General features: G+C 47.6%; 5 protein-coding genes across 5 annotated transcripts; 4 read left to right on the top strand and 1 right to left on the bottom strand.

The window, feature by feature from the left end:
- The first annotated feature begins 733 nt into the window (after positions 1-733).
- Positions 734-2271, top strand: F5Y00DRAFT_236085 (putative triacylglycerol lipase). The gene is made up of 3 exons (XM_048007669.1): positions 734-1023; positions 1081-1822; positions 1876-2271. Exons 1-3 carry the CDS (start codon positions 810-812, stop codon positions 1934-1936), a joined length of 1017 nt encoding a protein of 338 aa, XP_047865194.1. The 5' UTR covers positions 734-809; the 3' UTR covers positions 1937-2271.
- Positions 2272-2312: 41 nt separating this feature from the next.
- Positions 2313-3353, top strand: F5Y00DRAFT_261734 (uncharacterized protein; the record flags this gene model as incomplete). The annotated part of the gene is made up of 2 exons (XM_048011261.1): positions 2313-2484; positions 2623-3353. The coding sequence occupies 2 exons, from the start codon at positions 2313-2315 to the stop codon at positions 3351-3353; spliced, it is 903 nt and encodes a 300-aa protein (XP_047865193.1).
- A 5010-nt stretch (positions 3354-8363) lies between these two features.
- Positions 8364-8897, top strand: F5Y00DRAFT_261733 (uncharacterized protein; the record flags this gene model as incomplete). Its single annotated transcript, XM_048011260.1, has 1 exon — positions 8364-8897. One exon carries the CDS (start codon positions 8364-8366, stop codon positions 8895-8897), a length of 534 nt encoding a protein of 177 aa, XP_047865192.1.
- Positions 8898-10510: 1613 nt separating this feature from the next.
- Positions 10511-13126, top strand: F5Y00DRAFT_236073 (alpha/beta-hydrolase). Its single transcript, XM_048007668.1, has 3 exons — positions 10511-10928; positions 11019-11379; positions 11430-13126. The coding sequence occupies exons 1-3, from the start codon at positions 10762-10764 to the stop codon at positions 12831-12833; spliced, it is 1932 nt and encodes a 643-aa protein (XP_047865191.1). The 5' UTR covers positions 10511-10761; the 3' UTR covers positions 12834-13126.
- Positions 13127-14323: 1197 nt separating this feature from the next.
- Positions 14324-18800, bottom strand: F5Y00DRAFT_69965 (uncharacterized protein). The gene is made up of 4 exons (XM_048014024.1): positions 18461-18800; positions 17863-18343; positions 17391-17717; positions 14324-17306 (listed from the first exon to the last, which is right to left on the bottom strand). Exons 2-4 carry the CDS (start codon positions 18258-18260, stop codon positions 14477-14479), a joined length of 3555 nt encoding a protein of 1184 aa, XP_047865190.1. The 5' UTR covers positions 18261-18343; positions 18461-18800; the 3' UTR covers positions 14324-14476.
- Between the last annotated feature and the right edge of the window lie 1768 nt (positions 18801-20568).

Raw genomic sequence — 20568 nt, 5'->3', positions numbered from 1 at the left:
CATTCTTATAGCAATCATGTACCTACCATGGGATAAGGTCGGACAAAGGAGTAGAGCAAGCATAATTTGAGGGTCGAATGCAATTAACGCCAGGACGTATTTGATTGGATAATCGTGTAGTTTTGTTTGCTCGACCGTTGGTGATAAACACGCCGAATGTAACACGCTGCCATCTTCACAGACGCGAGAACCGCAACGTTGTGCTTCGAGTACGGGGTCCTCCCGCAAGACTTACCTTATTTAACCGGCGGAAAGAAAAAAAACAAATACGACAAAAGGTAGAGACGAGTCAGATTTCACGTGATCGAGTAGGGATGTTATGCATGTTGGTCGGTGTTGGTGGCTATGGTTTGAATAGTACCATAATATGTAATAACGAAGAGAGGAGTGTTGGCTGAAGTTCAACATATGCGACCGATTATGCGACCCTTGGAGGTTGAATTTTAGTGGTCGAGTCCCGTTCGGCTTTAACTGACGCTAATGTAATTTCGTGCTTAAGAGATGCCGCCAAGAGATTTCTCCACGCTAAACCGATGGGACCGATGGGCGAGTACCACGGGAGCCCCGAAAGAGGAAGGACCAAAAAAATGATGTGCGAAGCTTCCGGGTGTCCAAGACTAACGCGCTTCCGGCTTCCGCTTACGTGCATTGCGCCTGGTTTAATGCATGACGTATTATATGGGTCATTGATTTCAATAGTGTAAGGTACCTAAACATTAACTTTCACTTTCAATTTAACGTAAACATAAACATAAACATGTACCTTAACCATTAACAATCAGCCATCTCTCGAGGTTGAGGCTATAGAAATGAGTCTATCGCGATGTGCTATAAGCCATTGCCATATATATCCCGTCTCTCTTCGCTCACTCGACGGTGTTTTCAACAATTCAGCCCGGCGTACTCGGTTGCTGCCGCCGAGAAGCTCAAGGGCTTATTCTTCTCAGCATGGTAACGATCCGAGACTGAAAGACCTTGGAAAGCAGATATATGATGACTATGCCGCCGTAAGAGAACATTACGGTACAGGGCCACTCGTTCCCAAGAGATTATAGACTCCACGACTGACATGGTCCTTAGCTACTCCTAAATACCCAGTCGTCCTCGCCCATGGCTTATTAGGCTTCGCCGAACTTCGCCTTGCTGGAGGATGGCTCCCTGCCATTACCTATTGGCGCGGCATCACAGATGCATTAAGAGCTAATGGGATTGAAGTCATAACGGCAACTGTGCCTCCATCCGGAAGTATCGAGCAAAGAGCTGAGAAGCTGGCTCATAGTATTGCCCATGTTGCGCGGGATAAGAGCGTGAATATTATTGCTCACTCTATGGGCGGACTCGATGCCAGATACATGATTTCTCATCTCCAACCTAAGAATGTGGATGTGAAATCTCTAGTCACCGTCGCTACTCCTCACCGAGGGAGCGCTTTTGCGGATTATGTATTCAAAGAGATTGGTGCAGACAGACTTCCGAGTATATATCAATTTATCCAGGGCGTAGGTATGGATACAGGCGCATTCGAGCAACTCACGCCAGCATATATGACAGAGAGTTTCAACCCACGGACCCCAGACGACCCAAGCGTTCGCTACTTCTCGTACGGGGCCATGATGGATCGGCCTACTCTCCTTTCACCTTTCCGCCATTCCCATAATATCATTAGCGACGTAGAGGGACCTAATGATGGTCTCGTTAGTGTAACAAGTTCGAAATGGGGTTCATACAAGGGAACTTTAGTAGGTGTCAGTCACCTGGACTTAATCAACTGGACGAACCAGCTAAGATGGACCTTGCTAAAGTGGATGGGTCAAGGACCAAAGTAAGTTTGCACTTTTCCCGTAGTTACTTGTATACGCGCTAATTGGCAAACAGCTTTAATGCTATAGCATTCTACCTTGATATAGTTGATATGCTGGCAAAAGAGGATTTATAGTTCTAAAGTTGATGAATATGTGCGATGCGTAAAAGGGTGTCGTATCAAGAAATATTCTTCCAAGGTTATACGCCACTTCCAATTGGGCGAAGTCTTATATATATAGGTAGGTACCTATGCGTTTATGTTATTGTACCTTCCCATAAAGTCTAAACCAAGAGGTTTCTTGGTTATGAGTTGGTTGGAACAATCCCCTCCCTCTCCCACAACACCTAGAGTTAATACCAATACGCTATATTTCAGTATATATGATCATCTAGGACCTCGAGTGGTTCTCGACTGTTGGGGGTTTCATCCTTAGCAACAAAGCAGAACAATCCTCTAAGTTAACAAGAAAATAGCCTGTTTATTAACATATATATTCAAGATACTCCCTATGGCCGACGGAGCTTCTCAGCCGCTAAGCGAATTCCGACTCTTCCCAGCTCTACCAACGGAGATTCAATGGGTGATATGGAGGCTCACTATACCTAACTCGATGGTCCGCACGAAATACATGCATTTTCCGGTGATCGAGATCCCACAACCACCTGCAGGACACGATCACGGTAATATTCCCGACCTCGAAGAAGCCCCAATACATTAGTCGGATATCGCGGCTCTCAGAGTCTGTCACCAGAGTAGACTTGTCGCTCTGGAACATCTCATGCTATTATCGAGGCCCTTCAGAACTCTCAATTCTGTAGCTTGCTTCCATCTTTCTACTCACGACATCGTCGAGGTCGAGAGCCTTACGTTTATAGATGAATGCCGTGTCCTGGGACCAGATGCATACAAACCTATCGGTGAGGCTGTGCGGGGATATCGTGCAAAGAGACCGGTGGTTAGCTACGACTCTGAGGTAACCCGAGTGAAGTTCCTATTCGACATGGCCTCTCGCCGTCCATCCATAATAGTTTGCCATGCTCCCATCGGCAGTGATCCACCACAGTATACGCCGCAAAATTCCCTCGCCATCCGCTCCTCGTCCCTCGAAGAATGGGTCTTCGGCTCCAGCATCACCGCCGGCCACGTACCCCCGGTCCTACGCCGCTTCTCCACGGGCGACCCCGAGGAATGGAGGACCTACAGCGGCGGCACTCTCATCGGAGGGGACCAGTTCAACCGCACGTACAGCCTCGCAGGGCTCTGCTCTCGCCCGGCCGAAATCCTGACTGCGTGGATATGGCTCCTGCACACGTTGGCCGACGAGTCGGATTCTCCGTATATGCATAATACGTCGCTCGGGACCGTCCTGCGTACATTCATCGCTGTTATGGATGGCCATCCGTGCCCCACGTGCCGTTGCCCCATTATACCGAGAATTCGAGAGCGCTACCCCGAGCTACCGCTCGAGACAATCGGTATCGTATACTGGATCTATTACCTCATCAATCAGCCTTACGTCACGTGGGAGTATAGCCATGCGCCGGGTTAATTTATATGTAGGCGATGCTAGTATCATACATGGCGCAGGTGTCTGGGAAACTTGGACACTTTTCAGAGTGTTATAGCGTTCTATTAGATATATGTTAGCGAGCAAGGGGCGTTGAGCGATATCCTATTCGTTTTCGATACTATCATGTTAAGAGGGTTACGGCATTATGATTGATGATAGGTATAAAAGCTGGGCCTTGGGAAATCGCGCTGGTCGTGTCTACCTAGGTACCTATTAACTCAAGCCTTTGGATGATTCTCTGTTGTTTACTTGATAGAGGATTAGACATAGTACATAAATACATTTGCGCGAATGGCTTTTAAGCCAAACCCTCATTACTTCTGATACTTGCTTTTCTATTCGTTTGTGACGATCGAGATGTCCTACCTGATTGGATATAGCCCGCCAGAGTATTCATTTCCTGGCTTAACGTGGCATAATAGAGTCTACTCCTTCAAGTTAGGTACGTCTATCCACGCTCCTACAAGCCAGTTATTATATGATCGTGAAGGAGTGAGGTAGGTAGTGGCCCGTATCTCGTGGAACACAGGCGGTAAAACGGCAATACCTACGTCGAGACAACGCGCGCTCGCGACACGTATCTCAAGCAGTATACCTACTTCCTCTCGGGAAGCTCATACCTATCACGATACTAGACCAGATTCTATTAAGTCATCCTCAGGATTCGTGGCTAAGCCTCAACGGCCACCACCAACTTGGGCGTAGACGTATGAAAAGAGGTAAACACGAGCCACGTGTCGTGCCCTGACCCCAATACCTGGCAATACTTGCCTACTCAACCATCTACATATATATACACAAGAAGTGAAGTAGGTAACGCTTACCTACCTCTTTTTCAAACCGGCGAATTGGAACAAATCTCGTGCCCGGTTATTGCGTGCCGGGTGAGCGATAGCTTTGCTTTGCTTTGGGAGCCAGAAACAGGTAGGCGGCGGTGGAGACTTTCCCAATTTATACGAAACACGCGCCGCGACGGCTTGCATGAGGACGTGCGACGCCGTCTGTGCGAGGTCGGCTCGATCGAGGGTCTGGTTTGCCTGGTGGCGGTAAACAAAGAAATATGACCTGTAAGCTAAGCCGGGCGAACTGTCCCACGCCCTTGGTCCTGGCGTAGATGGGCTCGGGGTTCTATCTCGGGTTGGATATGGAGTGTTCGAAGATCGATTATTCGAGGTTTTCTAGATAGAAAATACTCCTGCGGGGGAGGAGAGGTAACAAAGAGGGTTGGAGCTGAGTGAGCGCTACATTAAATGTGAGTAGTCCCATATGTAAGGTATCTCGAGATATTATTCGAGTAGACAATCATCTCAGCCCCGCGAAAAATGATATCTGACATAAATAAACCTTCGTCCATGAATCAGTTTTGATGCTAGTGGCTAGTATCATCACTTGGCTAGTTGCCATCGAAAATAAGGTAATGTCTCTTAACCCGTACTACGCTTGCTCGATGACAAGCAATCCGAAACGTCTTTCTCAGAGAAAATATGTCGGTATATAGGTATTCATTCCTTGTATACTCTTAGATCTCGTGGTCCCACAGATCTTCGCGTCGGTACGGTACCTCTCGCTACTTATCTAACCGTGTTCACTTATAGGCTGAGATGCATGTGCACATGTGTACGCTACACACCAGCGTCGGGTATAAAGCCATTTCCCACACACGAGCGCAAAGTATTTCCGGCTGTTGAATCAGCCTCTGTGTAAGTGTGAACGTAGTTGTGTAACTCAGCTTGCATGTCTTGTTCGTCTACTGACTTACCTCCCTACTTATATATCGACTTACCTACCTACCCAACGTAGCTAGATAAGGTTTCCGTACCCCAGCTATGCGGCAGTGGATGAGGCATTATACATGCAATGCACCCGATGGTATGGTTGGGTTGGACTATCGAATTACCACCCGAGGCGTGGGAGACGAAATATGAATAGCCTCAACCCTAATCTAGCCTAGCGGATTTTCTCGGTGGTAGGGGGGCGGGATGTCCTCCGGCAACTCGGCTCGGTTACTGTTCTGGTGGGTTGGCAGACGGCATACCGTATCGTTAAAGCGAAATCAGCGATGAAATTCACGTGGTTTTGGAGGTTCCCCTGATAGGTAGGATGCTTCTGGAACCCTCCATCCAGCTGCTGAAGAAGAGGTGTAGACTATCTTTCGGGAACTCCAGGTAGCCGGGTTTAATTGGGTGCTGCCGGTGAGAGCGAAAGGCGACATCGTTAGTACTTCCTCTATTGGGCTCGGTATGTAGGTCCAGCGTCGCCCAGCATTTTATGATACGTGTAGCTGGAATGTGATCAGTCACTGATACAATAGTCTTGAAACACCTCTGGCCTTGCACGGCCGAATGTGTAATCATACACCACCGGCGTCTTTATGCACGACACGTGGATACTATAATTTCTTTTTATGACGGCTGATAATATATATAGATATTTGTCAATATCAGCTTGTGAGAGTCCTGTAAAGACGGTATCAAATGTGAGGTGAGCACATCCCTTTCAGATCGCTCTATACATAGCCAGGCCAGTCGGCCCGTATCGAGGCTGCTAGGAGGCTGTTTTTAATGTGGTGTATGATAGTCTGCGATCAAGCCTGTGAATGCCCCGAGACGCCAGTTGAGGGAGTAATATGGCCTTTTGTTTGGTGACCTCGAAACTCAGTATTCGGTGCTCCTAAGAGTCTTATCCTACTATATCAAGCTTCTCCGAATATTTATCATAGTAGGAAGCACTTACAGTGTGGATATTAAGTCTGGGTGCATTCTGAGATATGATATGGACACCAAGCGAATTGCCCCTCAGGACCTCAGCCCGGGTGTGTTATGCAAAATACCAAGCATGCTAGGTGGCTTTTTAATCAAGCCAGTAGGCCGGGAAAACAATGCGATCAAACCATTTATGTTTTCAGATAAGTCCTTTTCTTTACTGAATCGCAACCTTAAGGACATGAGAGACCTACGATACTCTTTGGCGTGACCCGTCGGGCGTGTGGCCGGAGAGGGTCGTAGCGTGTTCAGGATGTAAACCTATTACGAATCAGTGGCCCAACCGTACATGACGCATACTATCGTTGGTTGATATGATCTTAGGAATGAGGCCAAGCTATAGTGGGCTGCATCGTCACCCACTTGTTGAGCGATGAATGCTCAGGACGAGATAGGCGCGGTCGCAGTAGGCATATTCAGCACGCGTCGAATCTAACATTCCCCCTGGGAGCTGGCTAGTCACTCGCCTAAAGTCGGACCATGATAGCGCGTAGTGTCTCTAAAATCAGCCGTGGGGTCGTGTGTTCGAGTACCCAATATAAGTGCGGTCCAAAGAGGCTCTTAAGGTGAACAGACACGCGTAAGGTGGGAATACCCGTCACGAGATTCGCTGATTATTTTACCCTGGCTGCTACAGGCATTGTACCTAGTAGTCAAGCATCCCCAACCTCCCTGGGTCGTCCACGCGGAGAGATCGCCGATATGTGCGGATTCGCCAAATTCTAACGAACTCACGCATTAGTCCTCATGCATAATAATAATATACTACACGGACGCAACGAAACCGGGGCAATGGTGATATCTTCTTCCTTCTTGCTTGTGCGTGGTTTCTTATTCGGCGTTCAAATAGCTCGTTATAGTAAGAAAAATAAGCATTTCTTGTTGCTAATAAAGGGGCGCCTGTGATTTTGACTTGCCTAATGGGCACGCGAAACCGGCGGTCGTCCTCGGCCTTATTTGAAGGGTTATGCTAGTAACGGATTGTTAGTACATCAATGTGGCGACGAGCATAAAACTTCCCCCCAAGATACCTAATTCAGGGATTATAATAGGTATTTTCTCGACCACCAGTTTTGAAAGCCGGACAACAAATATGGTAGTCGGACTAATAGTACTCAATCGGACAGCTGCAGGAATGTGAGATCAAATCGTATGAGTGATCGACAGCTGACATCCATCTTTCCTGCTAGGCCCATAGTTGGATGCGAAAGTGCATCCTAAGGGAGGAATGATATGCGCGTACGCCTCTGTGGCCTTTTCCTTGCGCCTTGAACCTTGTGTCCTCGCCCAACTGCGAAAAAAAAAAAGTTGCAGACTTTTTTTTCGCGCCAAATTAAGCTAAAATGGAGGCAATTCTATCTTTTAGACTGTCAGCTGTAAAACATCAAGTACGCAATGGTGTCGGGAGAAGCGCAAAAATCGTATAGCGCTGGTGGTCTTACAATCCTTTCCCGTTTGTCACCTTATTCACCCGAAACGATCCCTGGGTCTAGAACGCTCGATGGGGCCGGGCTGCATAATCCAATGCAAGCCATTCTAGCCATATCTGCAATCTTTGTCTAGAGGAGACAACGGGGTTACAAATTACCTTGATGTGTCTAGGTAGGAGACTCCACCGTATCTTTAAATGTGCCCGTCGGTAGACTTCTGTACCAGGCAAACTTCGGTGTCTCCAAGTGTACCAATTGTGGGTTCGAGAGGGGCCAAGTTCTGCCAAGTCATGGTGATCGTATGCATATATCGTTTTGATCTGTGTAATTAGATGATTTCCTGTACATCGGAGAATAACTTTGCGGTGTGATTGTCATCGCGTTACCGGGGTTGCCTGCGAGCTCGGGACGTGTGAATATGTAAGATAGTCTACTGGCTGTTCTGCCCTTTGTACCTAGGTAGGCAGAGTGGGTGTGTCTGTAAAGGCCACTACCACCACCCACACATCCTTTTGGGGGTGGGCCAGATTTCTACTGTCCCTGAAAGCCTCTCATCGATAACGACAAGACAAAGACAACTTACCCGTTCGCGTTGCAACAATTAGAACTTGTCACGACAAAGGCCGGCCGTCCATCTCTGTATTCGACTGTATTCGACCCAGGATATGATCTACACGATCTGACCCTTAAAGAGACAAGTAAAACACTCGTCGGCCCTAGTAAGCGTTGCGAAAGAACCACCGGACGCCAGGGCCTATCCAGGTGGTTCTAGCACTCCTCTAATGCTCAAGGCTCCAATGGGTATCGTCTCAAGCACGGCCGGACGCCGGGACGGGAACAACGGCAAGGACAGAAACCAACAGCCTCAACTGGATGGTGATCAGGGGAATCCAAATGCCGTCAGCCACTCGCAAACGCTCTGGATCCTAATATTCCGGGGTTACCCTCGCGATATCCAGTCTACCCGAGTCACCGAGCTGTGTATAGTCTTCGACGACAACGAGAATAAGAACCTCACCGTCCGAATCAAGGGTAGCTACCCTCACTATAGTGTGGATGAAGTATGGAACCAAGCTCCCGCGCGAACGAGACCGCATTTCTATCGGCGACTTGCAGTTGCGACAGTTGAGACTAGTTCGGAGCTCGATACGCGGCTACGCGACGCAATTCTTGGAACTCACGTGAACAATACCGAGCTGGATTGGAACTGCCAGAGCTGGGTTGGAGACGTCTTGACGACGCTTCAAGACGCAAAGCTTATTACCGATGAAGAAGGCGATAATGCGTTGAACGGAATGGTCAACTATATCGCCCGAGCGCCGTGGGAATAGTGAAGATGGTAGAAGACAGCAGATTAGTCTGTATTCCTCGGCAAGTATACAGAATTGCTATCATGCTGAGAAAAGGGCTGAGGAAATAAGGGTTAGTCAATCTACCTGGGCCATCTGGCTTAATAGTCTTCCTTGATGGACTTCTTCAGGTAGCGCCACTATCTTGTCGTCTGCAACCTAGTTCGATACACGCTGACATGATCATAGCATACGTTTCGAGAGTGACCCCTGACGGGTTGTACCACTCCGACTTCGAGCGCGAGGGTCAAGGGTCAAGGGTGTCTCGCTCGCCCGATACACTTGGCGAAAACTGCTTCGCTCACCGGTGCGCTGGATATCATGTCCAGTCAGAATAGGTATCTATCGTCATAAGATACTTCGACTTTCCTTAGTCTCACCCTTTAGGCAAACGAAACAAGAAGCCTTCAGTAGAAGGGCGTCGTAATAGTGTACTGAACCGTATGAAGCTTTCATAGGGGTTCAAGTTGGAAGAGAAAGGCATCTAGGGTGCATGAGCCGGTTTCACGTCATTTCAGTTCTGGATTTTTGATGGGGGTTTGGGAGTGTACGGTATACGTTAGGAGTATACCCCAGCCTCATCCGTATAACAAAGGCGAAGGCGTTCTAGGAAAGCATGCGATATTAGTTTGCGACCCTCGAAATGCCAGTCTTCCGTACAATACACGGCTGGGAATATGTTTGGTTAGTATGGTATTTGGTATCATATTGTACCTCGCCTGCACGTTGATGCGAGAACAGCTTTTGACAAATAGTGCAATGGTCGAGGCAGGGACTGTACTGCTTCGGGATGTGAGATTTCTGAGTTTGATATCATTACCGCTACGCTTTGATGCGGCGATATCAACGGATCCCGAGGAAATTATCTGACCGAAAAGTGTGAATATCGCGCAGCCGAAGCATTGCTTGGAAAGGAGAAATAGTGGAATATACGATTGGAGTGATATAAATGAGAATTGTTGCCACCTCCACCGGAAACGAAGCAGGACAACACTGGTCTTCTTCAAAGCCGCAGAACTGGTGATAACGATACTGCTGCTATAGTATCTGGTGTAGAGAAGCTTGTGTGATGCGTATGAAGGCCCATGTGTATAGGCTGATTATCTGAGGTAGGTAGGTTAAGTATTGAAAATGTGTAGTTGAAAAGAAAAGGTTGTGATTTTGGGTTTGGTTTTGGTTTTGGTTTTTGAATTATGCAGTCCGGCGCCAACGCGGGCTTCGTCAATCTTTCCTCACCTTGCACTTGCCTGGCCCGTTCACCTTATGATATTAGTACCTTGTTATGATATGAGACAATTAGGAATGAGCTCGCATGCTTAGAATTTAATGCATTTTGGTACCAAGATACATGTATCTCATAACTTCCCGTACCTTAGTATTCTTTTATCGAGGTGTTTTGTTTAATATTGAAATTGATTGGCTGTAAGAATATCAAAAAGACTAACGTAAGCCGCCCCTGCTTTTTGAATCCACATCGAGCCGCAAAGTTAGGTGCAACTGCCACTGCCGCTGCCGCTGCCGCATTAATCCGTACGACCCTTATTAGCCGCTATCGTAAGAAAGATACAATACATCCCTAAACAACCTGGCTTAGCCTGTCGTTTACGTACATACATACAGAGGCCACCTTCGCCTTCCGTATCCTAGAGTGCGCTGTGTATACGTAATCTCTCCATCGTAATCGATTTTACCTACTAACCTTATATTTATTGACTACCTTATCTTTTCTCATAACTTTCAATATAACTATTCCAAAAACAATCATCATTTTGATGGATGTATTAGGTAGATAACGGATGTTAACGTCATAGTGAGAACCCGAGAATCCTTTTCGGCGTTTGCAATTATGCCTCCTCCAGCTTCGCTCTGGAGTTCGGTGCGCGTTGCCGCCGGCGCACTTCTCGGACTGGCCTGCTGGACATCGATAACCAATGCCGAAAAGAGTGCTGGAGACTATTATGTTCACTCGTTGCCAGGTGTACCCGAGGGGGATATGATTAAGATGCATGCTGGGTGAGTGAAGACCCCTGACACCCATCAGCGTTCTGTAGTGTACTATATATTACCAGCTTGCCAAACTGACTCTCATTGTTTCGCGCATAGACACGTCGAGATCACACCAGAGCACAACGGGAACATTTTCTTCTGGCATTTTCAGAATCAGCATATTGCAAATCGACAGCGCACCGTCATATGGCTAAACGGAGGACCCGGTTGCAGTTCCGAAGATGGCGCAATGATGGAGATTGGACCCTATCGCTTGAAGGACGAGAATACTTTACAGTATAACAATGGTAGCTGGAATGAGTTTGCGAATCTGCTTTTCGTCGATAACCCCGTGGGAACCGGATATAGTTATGTCGATACTAACAGCTTCGTACAAAACCTCGACGAGATGGCGAGCCAGTTCGTTACCTTCCTCGAAAAATGGTACAATCTCTTCCCGGAATACGAGCACGACGATGTAAACATCCACAGTTCTCCTCTGTTGCAATATGTTAACTCGTTCTCCAGCTTTACATTGCGGGCGAATCGTTCGCCGGACAGCACATCCCCTACATCGCAAAGGCGATCCTCGAGCGAAACAAGCTACCTCAAACCCAAACTCCGTGGAATCTCAAAGGCCTGTTGATCGGAAATGGCTGGATCTCTCCCCCGGAACAGTACGAAGCGTACCTATCGTTCGCATACGAAAAGAACATTGTCACGAAGGGTTCCGACTTGGCGGCCGGGATTGAGGCTCAATACCGCGAGTGTAAAAAAGATTTGGCTTCATCTGGTGCTCATCGTGTGGATGTCGATACTTGCGAAAAGGTGCTTCAGGAAATCCTCCGCCGAACCCAAACGAAAGGTTCAGGGGGTAATAACGAATGCTTCAACATGTACGACGTCCGACTTAAGGATGTGTATCCGAGTTGCGGCATGAACTGGCCCCCGGATCTGGAATTCGTCACGCCCTACCTTCGAAAGCCAGAAGTGGTCAGTGCACTACACATTGACAAGAATAAAGCTACGGGATGGACCGAGTGCAACGGTCTTGTTGGTAATGCGCTTAGGGGAAATGCCGGAAGGCCATCTATCGAATTTCTACCCGACCTCATAAAGGAAGTAAATGTGCTTCTCTTTTCGGGTGCGGAGGACCTTATATGCAACCATCTGGGCACGGAAGCCTTCATAAGCAACATGCAATGGAATGGTGGGAAAGGGTTTGAATTATCCCCCGGAAACTGGGCACCGCGACGCGATTGGACCTTCGAGGGTGAGCCGGCCGGCTTCTGGCAGGAAGCTCGTAATTTAACCTATGTACTGTTTTACAACTCGTCGCATATGGTGCCTTTCGACTATCCGCGCCGAACCCGCGATATGCTTGACCGGTTCATGGGAGTCGACATCAGCAAAATCGGGGGTATACCCTCGAAGAGTACCCTCGATGGCGAGAAACTACCTGATACTACTGTAGGCGGTGCTACCAACCACACCGAGTCCGACCAGGCGGCTAAGGACAAGGAGCTCAGCGACGCCAAGTGGGCCGCCTACCAAAGATCAGGCGAAGTCGTCCTAGTCATCGTGGTTATCGGCGCTGCTATCTGGGGCTACATGATCTGGCGCGGTCGCCGCCGAACCGTCGGATACTCGGGCCTGCCTATACTATCCGACCTCCCACGTGCCACGGGGCTCGAAGGTTTCCGTAACCGAAGGGCATCAAACAACCGCGACTTGGAGACGGGCGATTTTGACGAAGGAGAGTTGGACGATTTACATATCACAACACCCAGAGACGCAGGTGCAGGCAAGGAAAAGCGTTATAGCGTGGGCAACGCAAGCGATAGCGAAAGCGAAGACGAGGACGACTCGGAGCCGGAGAGGACTACCCGGAAACCCGGCCCAAGCGCCGGCCAGTCGTCAGGTAGGAGCTAGAGTCCTCGGAGATCGACCGGTATGAAGCACAGGCGGGCATATTTCTCTTGGGCGTACGAATAGAGCCTCTGGGTACTTTTTGGTACAAGGGTAAAGGGAGGCTAAGATACCTAGGAAAACGGAAGCGTTCGCTTGTCTCGTCTTGTCTTTTCTTTTTTTACGCCTCCGCGGTTGTAAATATCTACTAACATAGCGGGCTTGGGCTTTGGTTTTTATAGGCGTAGGGTAGGCTTAGGTTAGGTTACGGAAAGAATAAAATCGAAAATGAAAATTACTTGGGCTCGTAGATTTAGGGTTTGTTTGGATATGTTGCTAACTATTTGAATGGAAAAGTGGTTGTGCACCTCCGTAGTATTCTCTGAAATAGACTTGGGGTTTGCCGTAGTTATTATACTCTATCATATGATTTGAAGCTTCGCCACACTATGTTATCGACTTTGCGCAATCTCAAACTACAGTGTTTCCAAGCAGTATCCCGCTACACATATTATTCCTTACACATACTACATTGACTTCAGGTGTCGGATAAACTGGCTTTGGTCAACAACACGCATTAACCTAGTTTATAGGGCTATGCGAGATGAGGGTAGGACATCGTGATCTTAGATACCATCCAACTGCAAGTCTTCTAAAGGTGGAATCTTTGAGTTAAGATCCCATCGCATAGCAACTCCTTTGCTACAATACCAGAAAGCTCTCCTAGACGAGCTCTCCAGTTAGGACAAGCGTTGTATTACTGCCTAACATTCTACGATTAGGCCTGTCCACATCATATCACCATAATTATCAGAGTAAATAAATATCTTTCGCCATTGCAGTCTTGCCTACTACATAAAGCCGCATCTGCCTGTCTGTCCGTCCGTCTGAAACGCACTGATGTCTTCCTTGTAGAGGAAAAAGTCAACCCCTAATATGAGGGGGGTATACATGAGTGAGAAGCTATACGCCTTAGGGTACCCGTGAGGTGCTATGAAGATAAATCATCGCTCGAGTAAATGCTGACAGTCCCTAACGTTACATACTATCCACTCTTATTTTCGTATCGTTGAATCAAAATGCCGACAAAACCGACCTGCCATTCATAAGCATTGCCACTTAGAAAGTGGCTATTATGTATAGTCAAGTAGAAGCTCGCTACTGACTTAGCTGACGACTCCCTAGATGGGACGTCCCCGCCACGTATGTGATAGATCGCAAACTCAACGTATGTAGTCCGTAGACGTACTTGCAAAAATACAGACGTATACGCCTTTCCCTTTTTCCTAACCAGCCCGTCCCGTGCCCCTTTCCATTGTTAGTGTCCGATGACCTAAACTTGTCCTCTTCGCTCTTTTGCATAGCGATGCTGGACACTATGTGGACGCATGACTAGGAAAAGAAAATCGCCATCGTCGAAAAACTCCGCGTCGCAAAACTTGGGGTAGGCAGAGGGGTATCAGTTCGAACGAACGACTGCCGTTGAGAGTCCATACCCGGGCAAAAGAAATGGCGAAAAGAAACAAAATACAAGGCGGAATTTCGGACACATCTTAGTCTCATGTTATTGTGGTTGCTTCATCGCCCGGCCCGGACCTAAAACTGGCGGTCCATTGTTGGGAGTGCGCCCTCTTCTGAATATCCTCTAATTTACTTTCTATGGGCCTTCAATCAATTTCGATGACCTCAATTCCAGATTCCATACGCTGGTGTGATTTGGATAGTCTTCTGGTTGAGGCGTTACCGTCGTCGTCGCTATCGACGTCTCCATCATCGTCTGCCGGTTGCTCTTTCGGTTTCCACGTCCCATCTGGGGAGACAAGGATTGATTTCGTCCGTAGTAGATTCTGGTGCTCCAGCTGTGAGCGTACTTCGACGAGAAACTCATCGATGATGAGATTGTAGGGTCGCGCATCTGCGAGACAAAGTGGGCATCTCCATTTATCCACAAAAGACGGTTCGTTGGGACACTTCGAACAGCCACCGGGAGTGTTGGTACACCAGTTGCACGATTTCTTACCCAATCGAGAATTCAGCCAGGTTTCGAGATCAAAGCACTCGAGGTGTGTGCATGACTTCCCTCGAACGGGAACTTTGATCATGACCCTGGAAAAGGGATCTATGAGATCAATAGATAATTCGTTCAGCATCACAATTTCGTCTTCGTCCGTATCCTTTTGGGAGCACCCATTTGCTCCCACAAGTCGGGTCCTAACCACCTCTCGTGTCGTATCTGCTGGTACTCCTCCACGCGTTCTAACCATCTGAAGCACATCACGGTGGCTGAGAATTTCAATGACCTCGATTGCAATATGAAATTCCCAACCGGGTTTGGACTCTTCATTGATCTTTGGGATAGAGACTTTGAGTATATTCTTGTTTGCGATAGCGGCCGAGGAAGCCTCAATCGGCAAATCCTTAGAAAAATGCGACTTCCGAGGGATACCGAAGGCCTTTTTGTTTAGTTCCATAAAAATATGTCGCGGCCAAGTTGTTTCGGTAGTGATCCAAGCGTCGCTAAGAGAGGTATGCGTCTTCTTCATGTGACAGCATCGAACGCGGAGACGTAGAGATCCGCTGGAGAATAAACTTACCGGCAAGTGTTCGCCTTGTTTAGCCTCTTCCTTTACTAGCTGAATAAACTGTTGTTCCGAGATGTCAAAATCGAACTCATGCAGATATGACTGAGGCGGAATCGCGGTTGGGGGGAGCGCGAACCCTTTGACGGCTTGATAATACCTTTCCAACTTTGCTGGGTCATGTTCTTGCGGCATTCTCTTCGGGCTTCTCAACTGAACCTGATGAAGAGACATCACAACAGAATTTCTGTCATACTGAGTATAAGGATAGTCTCGCCGGTCGATGGTTACACCGGGCGCCGGAATTAGACGGTCAAGGCCACGGTCGTGACCGGCGAACTGCGTTTTGTGTTGCAGCCGGGGATCCGAAACCGATTGGGTATAATTGGGCCCCTGGACTTGATTTCCTTGAAACTGATTTGTAGAGTACCTTAGCTGCGGAGTCGTTGGTGTGTTTGGTGCGGAATTGAAATTGCTACAGTCTGGAATTTGATTTCCAGGATTTAGGTGGCTGGGAGGGAAGACCCCGGACTGACTGTTGTGTCTATGTAAACTCTGCGCCCGTTGTCCAGTGAAACGAACCAGATGAGGGTGACTAGCGTGCGCACCTGTCAAAGCAGGAGTAGTAGGTCGTGGAGATGCCGGCGCCATATAAGAGTCTGGTTGAGAAAGTCTCCCCACCGTTTGATGCTGCATGTGACTAAATTGAGCAGACTGCGTAGCAGGATATATCCTCCGATAATTGGGCTTCGGCTGTAACGGCGTTGTCGCTGTTAAGCTGCTGGCTGGATTGGCGTTTGAAGATAGTATGTACGAAGGCGGTATCGCGGCCGGCATCGTACCTTGAGTAAGAGCAGGATCGGCAGCCTGAGGTGCTTGGAAGGGACCCTGATAAAAATTCTGCTGCATTTGGGGATTTATCTGATATCCAACCGGAGAATTCACCCGGGGATCTACTTGTCGGTTGAGTTGGGTATTCATCTGAGGACCGATCTGGGGACTCGCCAAGTAGCTCCCCTGAGGATTGAATTGTGGGTTTATCTGACCACCCATCTGAGGATTCGCGTGGGAAATAAATTGAGAATTGGTCGGGGAACCTATCTGAATATTTTGGTAAGGGTATTGGTTTGACTGCTGGATATTATGTGGTCCAGTCGGATAGGATTGTTGGCCCATTTGATAGCCCTGTGACTGGTACGCGGAAACAAGGATAGCCATATACGTGGTGATGAGGCTTTCGTTGTGCGCTTGGTACCTTGGGGGTTGGGGCTTCATAGTGAAGTCTTTAGGATAAGTTTGATAATAGTCCTGGTCTGACTTGAATAACATCTCCATACGCTTTGCAGTAGGTCCATCTCCGGCCCCTATGCTCCTCCTCGAGGCGCGGAACATTATTCCCTGGAGTATGGGGGAAAATAGTAGAAATTCATCAATGAGCTCGCCCATAAGGAAAGGGTAGCCCTTTGCTCGGTGATCTGCGAGTACTCTGATCCAATTAAGAGCCATTCGGTAGAGGAAATTGAGTACTCGCCCCAGAGTGGCCTTATACCTAATCTTGCTCAATAGTTCATCTAGCGGAGCTGGAAACTCAGCTAAGAAATTGATGTGGTCTGGGTTTAATTTGGTATTGCTCTTAAGAACCATTTCCAAGTTGATAAACCCCTTGTCCATGTCTCCTGGGGCGCACGCATGGTTCTTGCAAAGATCATGAGCTTGTGCTCGGTTTCTAGACCAGATACAAAAGACCTGGTGTAATACGATGAAGAAGAGGTCACCCGATTCAGAAGAGTCGAGTAAGAGTTGATATCGGGGCCGCTCAACTGCCGGGTCTAGATTATTCACTCCTCCTATAGATTGAAGACGATTGTTGAGCACTACAGTTGCTCCACACTCGACGAGGAACTGGAGCGTAGGGTCACTAAGATAGTAAATACTATCAGTTATCAAATTCTCCAATACCGCTAACCACGATTGTTGCAAGATAGCTAGGTTTTATACATACCCACGACGCTGCTTCTTAGCAGGTGGGCCCTCTAAGGGTATCACATCACTATTGGGTGATGGTAGATTCGGTGTAGGAGGCGTATTGAGGGACATATTAGCAGGGGTGGATGCCCTCGGGGACACCGAGATCTCCCCGTTTTGTTGCGATATTGTCCGTAGACGGGGTGTAGGGACCCGGGTTCGAGCTTGTTCCTCGTCATCCGAAGTGATATCAAGGATGAGTTGAGGTCGGGCCACTGCAGGCACACCTTGAGATTTGGTGGCACCTGGACTAGGCTCGTCACTGGGGGCAGGCGAGGGAAGTACGGTACGCGTAGCCGGAGTTCTATCGCGTCACAGGATGCAGTGGTTAGTAACAATGAAACAGGTGGTAGGTGGCTTAGCTTGAGAGCTGGGAGGGGGGTGGTTTAGGTGGACATCTAGAAAGGATCGCGACGCGTGAACCGTGATAGTATTAGAACGTAGCTTACGATATTTGCGGTTGTTGTGCTTGTGCTTGTGCTTGTGTTTGTGTTTGCAACAGCGGAGGTTCAGGCGGAGGTTGAGGACGACGAGGTTGTCGAAGTGGGGCAGGAGTAGTCGTCGTCACCGGGGTATTAGGGATTGGGACTGAGACGGAGACGGGCTGGGTTGTTTCGACAATGGGGCGCACAGTCTCCGTGGTGATAGGTTGCTTAGGCGGTTGTGGAGGACGGGGAGAAGGCTTCACGGGTTTTGCGTTGGTAAGCCATGAAGGTTGTCGACGACCAACCCAGGCATTTAGAGTAGAATTCGACGCCGCAACTTGCCGGTCCGACGACACATTCGAGTTTATATTTGATCCCGTCCCAATCTCTGTTCCTGATCGTTGCCCCCCAGTTGGCGCCATCAGTCATTCGTGATTTCTAGTAATATCTTTACAACTTGACCTTCGTGTCCCCCTCGGTATCGTGAGTGTTTAAGTACGGAATACTATAGTTAGGAAATCATATGTTAATATAAAATAATTACAGACGAGTCTAATCTAGAGCTATAAAAGATAAACACAGGAAGAAAGTATTATTTAGCTAGTTGGAAAAACAAACGCACCATAAGTAATATAGAAAATAGCAAGATTATATAAGGACAACGATAGAGCGGAATGGATGCTACGTGTTCGGCTGTTGAAGATGTCCATATACGAATGGTTGAGTTGTCCAATATCGGCGCGGCGGTGGGTGGGTGAATGTAGATAGTAGAAGTTTCAAATTCAAGTTCAAGGGTTCAAGGGTTCAAGTTCACGGCGGTAGCAGGCGGCTACAAACAATTTGGCAGCCCGGCCAGCCCTGGCAGCTACTGCCGTGCAAGGATGTGACAGCTGGGTCTAAGGCCTAGTACAGATCGATGTTTAGATCTCTAGTAGGTACGGAATACATACCTATGTATTCTGTACTAGTGTGAGGTTCTGAAGGAAGCAACTCCCCTGATACACATATACATAAATGTACGTAAAGTATTACGTGCTGATAAGATGTTTCTGCGGAGTAGATGAAGTTGCGCTTATCTACCTCTTGTAGGTACATATAAAACCTGTCCGATATTGGAGGTACATTAGGTACATACTTTGTAAAGCCTAACCAATTCACCATCACAACATGACGGTACCTAATTCAACTCATCCACTCCCTTGCTTCAGTCAATGTCTTATAGGTAGGTACCCAAATATATAATACCTACCTTTTGCAGGTTTGATATTTGACCATATATAAACCTGAATATGTTAACCCTTTCAAAACGGCGTTATAAATATCTAAAACAATCGGGTAGACTAACTTTCAATTGCCGAGACAGGTACATCAGTTATCTTAGTTTTAGCAGCCTCGGGGCGGTCTCGGGACGGGATTACAAGGCCGGCCCTTGGCGATCTTGGAAATCGAGCCTTGCCCTGCATGGCCCTGAAAACAACCCAGTGGTGGATATCCTGGTACTCAAGGCACATCTTTAAGGAGAGGTCTAAATTTCCGATTAATGTTTTCACTTAACTTGGTTTACGCATCGTTCTTAAAACTTCTCTTTGAGCAGGTTTAAACCCTTAACAGATGTCGGATGCGCTTTGATGCGATTGCGTACTTATCATCTTATGCTATATTTCTTAAATCCAGCTTAACGAACTACTCCGGGTGCCGAAGACTCGGGGATATAAAGTACCTAAACTATAATACTAAGCTAACAACCTCCTAGCAGGAAAAAACCAGACATTGCACAAATACATGTAATTACTCAACTACATAAGAGAAGGTCGGGGTTGAAACCAAAGAGAGAAATGAATAACCGAGCATTTAATAGTCTTAACAAAGGAGGTATAATGAATAGAGGTATACTTATATGTTATTGTTATACTACCTAAGAACTATAACAGGTGTGACTACCTTGCCTGGTAATTAACGTCCGTCCTTCCATACAACATGAAATATACCTATATACATGGCCCGGTTTTGGTTTAGGGAGCTTACATGTTTAACGGATAACTGCATAGATATGGGTCCGGGCTAAAATACTTGCACATCTGGTCTTGGCAAACCACGTGTGAGTAGAAAAGGACCGCACGGTATTACTTAAGCTGTAGTGGCTAATTCCGCTATAAATGCAGTGGTAAGCCACCTAAACTTAGCGTATAGGCCACTATCCAAATTTTAGCTTAGCAGGTAGCTGATACAGTATTAATAGAAAAGGATGACGTTTGATTTACGGTGCTAGGGACCTCCACATATGCAAGACTTTTTGGCCCGGACCTTCGTATGTACCTACCTAGTATACAAGAAAAAGACCCCTCAGTTCACTCCGTGATCCGTCCGCTAAAACCCATCCAAACGGGTTGCTTTCTCTCATCCCCATCCATCCCATCCGCGCTCAAATCCTACAATACATAGGTTCCTCGCCAAATCTATACCCTCCGTATCCTTCAATTCAGTCCTCAAGAAAACACTACATCATCGTCTGCGTTTTCCTTCAAGAGACATATATTGGTTACATTCCTTTTTTTCTTCTTCCCCCTCTTTACTCCTATGTGCATTTACCGAGCGACGTAGGCCTGTGCCTCGTCCATTCATTTCCCCTAGTCTGGGGTTTTTTTTCTTGTGCTCGCGAGTTTGGTGCGACTAGGACGGTAAAAAAAGGAGGGAACACCCAATTGGACAACGGTCCTCAGGTTCTAGCCA

This window comes from Daldinia vernicosa, assembly GCF_022497035.1.
Source record: "Daldinia vernicosa strain CBS 139.73 unplaced genomic scaffold F5Y00scaffold_21, whole genome shotgun sequence".
Lineage (NCBI taxonomy): Eukaryota > Fungi > Ascomycota > Sordariomycetes > Xylariales > Hypoxylaceae > Daldinia > Daldinia vernicosa.
This window is presented reverse-complemented; position numbering and strand designations above follow the sequence as displayed.